Genomic DNA, 7,618 nt, shown 5'->3' on the forward strand with positions numbered 1-7,618 from the left:
GAGGATGACATTTAATTTCTAATAATAAATAAAATAATAATTATTCAAAATATATTTTGAAAAAAAATGCGTAACAACATATATAAATTATCCTTTGTTAAACAAATTCACAATTGCTGCAAGGCTACCAAATTCACAATTGCTGTAAGGCTACACGTGCTGAAAACCCCTTTCAGTGAACCAAAAACATATCAACAGATGCCGAATTGTTGATAGTCAGAAGTCTGTCTCCTGCGAGAGACAACGGCAGGATTATTAAAATTGGACATGAGGGTTGGTTGCAACAGGCGTGGATGGAAAGGGGCGGTGTTTATTGATTGACAGTATTCATAATGACACACACGTATATAACGTGAACCGAGATGTGAAACACCCTTCATTAAGAAACAGAGTGCTCTGTGACTGATGTCCTGCCATATTTTCATAACAATATTGGCGCCACCAGAAGCTTTCTGTATAAGCAAAGCGCAAGAGTTGCATCGACACAACGCCAAGAGAAAACACATTTTCAGCAGGATCAAGATGGAAGGTCAACGTAAAGACAGAAGGATGAATAAACTGTGGATATTGACGTTACTGTTATGCGTTTGACCTGCATCTCACTGTCTGGATAACAAGGTTTCTCAACTTCTGCGCGTGTTGGATTGCGGAGCTCGGTCTCGCCCAAAAAAGGTTCTGAAGAAGGATTTATTTATTTCTCATTTCCAAACTTCATATTTCATCATCACTGCTTGGAATAAGAGCCCTCTGTGGAGAACAGGTTATTTTTCAAAGGATACGAACCGATCTGTGGAAAAGAATGGCAACTTGGTTTACCTTTATCATCGCAATTATTATAACGATTTTTAAGCAGGTAATTTTATAGTTAAACTATTATTGGAATCATTCATGCCTAGATGTTGACACAGCAACAGTGTAATAATGCACAATGTAATAGCATATAATACGCCTATAATAATGCGCAATGTAAATTATTGTAATGGAATATTGTTCTATATTTATTAATTGATTCTCTTCCTTTAGGTTCTGGGATCTGGTGTATTCGAGCTTGATCTTCATCAGTTTCAGAATAATAGAGGTTTGCTGGCAAACGGCGTAGCTTGTAGTCCAGCGTGTAGGACTTTTTTCCGAGTTTGCTTGAAGAACTACCAGACCGTAGTGTCACCAGGTGACTGCTACTTCGGCAGTGTCGTTACACCTGTACTAGGCACCAACTCGTTCAGCGTCATGGAGGACGGCACGTTCACTAAACCTATTCGCCTGCCACTCACCCACTTCGCATGGCCGGTAAGACACTATGCATTGCCTAAAATATCACATTGAAGTGGTTGAGAATATATATGCCTATTGATATATGGAATAACGGTGTTTGCAATAAGATGGGTGGTGAAGAGCTAAGCATAAATCAAACAAATGCACTAACCTATATAGACGTGCATGAGGATTTATGATAACATGTTAGTATGTCATTAGCCTAGTCCACATATCATTCAATAGATGTTATCTAAAGAAGAAAAAAATAATGAAAAAAGATGTGCAACTGAAAAAATGAAACTCATGGTAGGCTAATGTTTTTTCTCCACTCCCAGGGCTCGTTTTCTCTAATCATTGAAGCATGGTTTTCTCCTTCAGCGGATCTACCTGAAGGTGAGTGGCGCGCTACATACATGACCACCGCTAGAGGGATACATGGCACTGTTAAAGATGCATGACAAATACTCCCTATGCTCTAGATTTAAATCATTACGCAGTATAATTAAATGCAATTTATGCAGCATAAATAAATGCAATTTATACAGTATTAATAAATGCAATGTACCCAGAAATGTTGCAGTTATAATGAAACTTGGAAATATGAATGTGTTGATGTCCATGTGTCATGATGAATTACGTGCAACAGAGCACTTCTTTCATGCTCTGTGTCCAACACAATCGCACTTCCTCTGGTTTATTTTAAGCGTGGGAAAGTGTTCAAGTCTTTAGTGAGAATATCTAAACCTTGCCAAAAGCCTCTGACTGCTTTTCCTGTATTTTACACCTTTTGCTGTTCCGCCCTTTGGAAGGGGAATAATGGGTTGAAAATGTTTTGCTGACATAAATGAAGATCACATTTCAGTCGCAGTCCAACGACCCAATTGAAAAATAGGGCACAGGCCTTGATACATGCCTATCATAAACTGAAAACTTGCATTACACATTTACTTTCTATATATCATATTGAGAGAAATAATTCAAGACAATGTGCATTGTTTGTTTTGCCTTTTTTTAAAGCATGCAATCATACAGTAGTAGCCTACTTGATAGGCCACACTATCTTGACGCATGTTTTTTGTTCTCTATCCTAACAGATACAAACAACCCTGCTTTATTGATTAGTTATTTTACCATTCAAAGAAAGTTGGAAGTAGGAGATGAGTGGTCCCAGGATGTGCAAAGTGTGAGGCAGACGGAGTTAAGGTACTCATACCGGTTCATCTGCCATGCAAATTACTACGGGGACAGTTGTTCAAAAATATGCGCTCCAAGAGACGACCGTTTTGGCCACTACACCTGCAACCCTGACGGGCAAATATCATGTCTACCGGGCTGGAAGGGACAATACTGCGAAGAACGTAAGCAATCAGAATAAAATGTTCTGGGTTTCTTAAGAAGACCTTTCACAAATTGTAGTAGGATGTTATTTCTCAAAGTATTTGCATAATAAGGCCCATAGTGTCGAGATGCCGCTGCTCTAAAAAGGCTTAGATTTGCAGTTTGGATTGACAAGGATGAGCGAAAATAGTGCGGCGATCTCCCTCCCAACCCAGCCCCTTCACCACTAGATTTCTCACAACTTTGGGATCATGTGGGTAGAATAATCCCGGGTAGCGTTCTGGTAAAGCAGCACGCGCCGGGTTAATCGCGGCATTATTATCAGCCACGCGCCACTAAATTGCGGGCTCTATTGTTGAGCGGTAGGGCAGCAGCTGCAAACAGGGTTCAACAGCCTACCAACAACAATGGGGCAGCTGTCCGCTTTTGAGACCAAGCATCTGCTCAGGCCTAACCAGCCGTTAAACACTAGTCTTGTAACCATGCAAATTCAATGTCACAACACAGAAACAGCAAATGAAGGTTTCATTAGAAATAGACAGGTAACCTTGTTGATACTACAACAGTGGGAAGGGGATTCCTAATCCGAGTCTGAAGCTTTATGATGTATTGCTGAATGAGTTTACAAAAAAATAAAGTTCCTCTTTTGTCTCACGTTTATATGCAGCAATTTGCCTTGAAGGGTGCAGCAAAATAAATGGAAATTGCTCAAGGCCAGGACAGTGTGTGTAAGTATACAATAGTTCATCTGGTGTGTGTGTGTGTGTTTACATACATGCTTGCCTGCCTGCCTGCATGTGTATTTGCCTGCATGTTTGTAAGTACACAGTGCTAAAGGTGTGATGTTTTGTTTGTGACAGATGCAGAGAGGGCTGGCAGGGCACCTTCTGTAATGAGTGTAAAAGGCATCCATCCTGCAAACATGGCACTTGTCAGCAGCCCTGGCAGTGCACCTGCAAAGAGGGCTGGGGAGGCCTCCTCTGTGACCAAGGTCAGTGTCTCCGGCTCCTCTGGGTCCTGCTGTGAAACAATACAAAGTACTGATGTTCAATAGCCCATAGGGGGAAACCACAATACGTGCTATATGACAGTATAAATATGACATGTTCCTATAATATTGCAAGAGTCATCAGGCATTCTGATTATGATAGGAGACTAGGGCCGGGGAGTAACTGTTTTTCAAACACATTCATCCACAGATCTGAACTATTGCACCCATCACAAGCCGTGTCGTAATGGGGCCACTTGTATGAACACGGGCCAGGGGAGCTACACCTGTACCTGCCAGCCGGGCTTCACAGGGGATAAGTGTGACAGCGAGGTCAGGGAGTGCGACAGCCAGCCCTGTCGGAACGGAGGCCAGTGCTTGGTAAGCCCGGAAAGCCTATCCGTTTCCCACAACACACAGCACACACAGGCTTTCCTGTTTTTGTTTTTCCTATATCTATCCACATCTCTAGGCCGGTATAGAAGAATGCAACAGACAGACCTTTAGCCAGTTCACATACTCTCTCCTGTAAATGAATGTAATTCAAACTGGGGCACAGGGGGCATGAGAATTATGAGATAATAATGTGGAGTCGCAAGGGCATCGAAATGAGAGGCACAGCAAGAAACCTACACCGAATTTTGCTGGGATTGTTTCCTGTGATAGTGAGCTGTGATAACCTCTGTCTATCTGTGGCCAACAGGACCTTGAGAACGGCTATAGGTGTGCATGTCCACAGGGGTTCGAGGGGACGCACTGTGAGCACAGAATGCTGACTTGTGCCGATTCACCCTGCTTCCACGGGAAGTGCAGAGAAAGGGACAACGGGCGGAGCTACATGTGCGAGTGCCCAGGGGGCTTCACTGGACTCAACTGTGAAAAGAAAGTGGACAAATGCACCTCCTTGCCCTGTACAAATGGTATGTGATAGTTTCCACTCTCTCCACATCTCAACAACAACAATTAGAAGGAATTTGTTAATTGACTTTCAGTTCTTTTCAACACTGTCAGTACAGAGCACTTACTCAAACAAATCAATTTGGAATGTTCTCTCTAGAGACATCTGCATTAGAGCTAACCTCAATTGAATATGATGTGCACTGTTTGATAATGCTGGGCTGTTCTGTTCAGGTGGACGTTGTGTTATCCACGGCACCACCCGCTGGTGCAGCTGCCGCTCAGGCTTCACTGGCCCACGCTGCGAGATCAACATCAACGAGTGTTCCATGAACCCCTGCGCCAACGGAGCCAGCTGCATGGACCGCATCAACGACTACACCTGTATCTGCCCCCTGGGCTACACCGGCCGTAACTGTGACAAGCCCACTGACAGCTGTGCCTCCAAACCCTGCCTGAATGGTGGGACCTGCACCAACGGGGCCAAAGGCCAGCCTGCTGACTGCACCTGCTCAGCCCACTTCAGCGGCACCCAGTGCCAGTACTACGATGTGCCTTTACTCATCCCCCCCAGCCCCAGCCCCAGCCCTGTCAGAGAGACCCAAGACAGGCTCAACTGGGCAGCCATCTGTCTGGGTGTGGGCCTGGTGGTGCTCCTGGTGCTGATCTTCATGGTGGCCATGGTCCTGTGCCACATCCAGCAGCAGAGGAAGAGGGAGCAGGACTCAGAGACCATGAATAACCTTTCACATTTCCAGAAGGAGAACCTCATTTCTGACCTGCAGCTGAAGAACACCAACAAAAAGGTGGACCTGGACCTGGAGGTGGATTGTCTCAGGGAGAAGTCCCAAAACCACAAACACATCAACTACCACTTGGACAACAAAACCTTCAAGGAGTACAAGGATGAGCCGTCTGAAGAGGATAAAGACGAGAACTGTAAAAAGACGATAGAGGAGAAAATGCCGTTGAGTAGAAAGTACAGGTAAGTTCAAATGCTGCAGATGACAACCTGGATAGATTTGACCTACTTCCTATTCTCCAGGGTTTGATAAATGACAGTGGTTTGGTGTTTAAAAGTGTTGACATGTTTTCTTTTCATTTACAGCGAAAGGCCCGAGTGTAGGATAGCAACGATATGTTCTCCAAGAGATTCCATATACCAGTCTGTGTTTGTGATAGCAGAGGAGAAAAATGAATGCGTCATAGCAACTGAGGTAAAGATTATTTTTTCACATTTCCTCTGAACATGTTCCTGCAACTCTTGACAGCATGTCATTAACAGTTATCAATCAGCAATGCAAAAATATATCACGGTTTCCATTATATTGCTCTTATGATTAAACTAGTTAACTGTTTGTCTTCTACTACCAGGTATAATACATGGAGGGTATCAGACATTCTGAAGAATGGATATCTTCTGGACTGTTTACAGTGTAGAAACAGACAGGGATTTATTTAACTGTGAATTGCTGCTCTTGAAAACTTGATAACTGGACCGAGCCGGTGTGCTCTACGAATGCAATAGGACTCAAACTACAGAACTTTGTTAGAATGTAAGGACTGAACAGACTGTGAGAAATAATACACAACTTGGACTTTTGGATGTTTCACCGTCAGGGTGTACTGACAGATTCAGCCCCTTGACAGGACTTGTCCGACCATATCCATGGAAAACAGGCCTATGTGTTTATGCCACCTTGCCCATCAGCAGGACGAGAGGGCTCTGTCTGGAGATACTCCACCTTATTTTGATAATCAGCAATCAGCAACCAACCAATCAACTTATTGCCAACAAGACTGTGGAAGAAGCCAGCTACTTCCATTTACCCTGGTGATGTGCTACAGTATGCAAAAAAGGAGACTTTGTTTAATAAACTTTCAAGGAGAGAAAACAAATACTAGAAACGGTTCATTTTTTGAGAATATTTGAGACCCAGGCCTATGTCAATTTTGTAAATTATTATTATTATTATTATTTACATAAAAAATGTTAATAAAGAATGTATGCATCCCGAATCACAGAGCCTTAAGTATGGGTTATAGAGCTTGATACCCTGCTTCTTCTTGGATCCATTGCACAACAAAATCTGAAGGGAAAATACTTTTAAGAGAAAACAACTGATGCAATAAATGACGTAGTGCCAGGGGGATTCAAGAAGAAGCATTTTTACTTCTTATTATGCAACATTGCCCAGAAATTAAAACAAAGAAAAACAAAAGTGACTATCATACCAAGGACGCCTATAATTAGAATTGACATTACTGAACCAATAATGTTTTTTTTAAAGATTAGTATTTCACTAGTTATTTAAATATTATGAAGCACTGGTCTTTCTATTATGTTTTATACGATTATTTTGTATATAATGTATATTTATAAATTTAGAAGTGTACAACGGTTTTCAATTTGATGTCCAAAAAGTTGAATTTATTTTCATGTTTAATGTTGTTGTGATTGTTGTTTTTTAAACAATGAAAACATATCTGGTACACTGTTTGTTGGTTTCATGTTGAGTAGAAGTGGTCAACTATAGAACTTTCAATTTGCCTAGATATTGGAATGATTAAGAACCTTCCGTTGAAGTCCATCCCCTGTTGTGGAAATGGCTTCTTGTCTAGATGATGTATGACCTTGTAGCAGTTCTAGTAATCACATGCATACGGTGGTGACTGGTGAGTCAATGTGATATGAAATCAATGTGCACGCAATCATTTAGTGGACAGTATTGTATTTGACAGCAATGTGAGAAATATGGACAAAAGTTATATATAAAAAAAATTGAATAAAAATGTTGAAGTACAGTACACAGAATGGTCAATATTTGTGTTTGTTTTTTCAAAAAGAACATCAATCTCATCCTTATGCCCCTTGTTGTCAAGCATTCAAGTTGCTTTAAACTGGCTGAACTCCATTTGAGTCAATGAGCAGTCGTTTTGACTCATTTGCTCTTAACAGTCTAATAAATACATTTAATATACGGTATCGAAGAAAAAAATATGTGGGGTTGTGTTTATGAAGGTCTTTTTTTAAAATGAACTCAATAGCATGTTCATTTGCTTATGTTACTGTAGGCTATCTGTTGCTGCATGTGACTCTGTAGGAGGATTTGAAAAAGTACATTTTCGGGGAAAAAAATG

At 41.6% G+C, this 7,618-nt stretch overlaps 1 protein-coding gene across 1 annotated transcript; it reads left to right on the plus strand.

Moving 5' to 3' along the window:
- Window positions 1-389: 389 nt before the first annotated feature.
- On the plus strand, window positions 390-7,282 carry LOC135508229 (delta-like protein 4). The gene is made up of 11 exons (XM_064928275.1): window positions 390-853; window positions 1,024-1,287; window positions 1,590-1,647; window positions 2,349-2,612; window positions 3,260-3,320; window positions 3,453-3,583; window positions 3,792-3,961; window positions 4,284-4,500; window positions 4,712-5,462; window positions 5,586-5,694; window positions 5,852-7,282. Exons 1-11 carry the CDS (start codon window positions 800-802, stop codon window positions 5,855-5,857), a joined length of 2,085 nt encoding a protein of 694 aa, XP_064784347.1. The 5' UTR covers window positions 390-799; the 3' UTR covers window positions 5,858-7,282.
- The last annotated feature ends 336 nt before the right edge of the window (window positions 7,283-7,618 follow it).

The sequence above is a fragment of the Oncorhynchus masou genome, chromosome 21 (genome assembly GCF_036934945.1).
Source record: "Oncorhynchus masou masou isolate Uvic2021 chromosome 21, UVic_Omas_1.1, whole genome shotgun sequence".
Classification (NCBI taxonomy): Eukaryota; Metazoa; Chordata; class Actinopteri; order Salmoniformes; family Salmonidae; genus Oncorhynchus; species Oncorhynchus masou.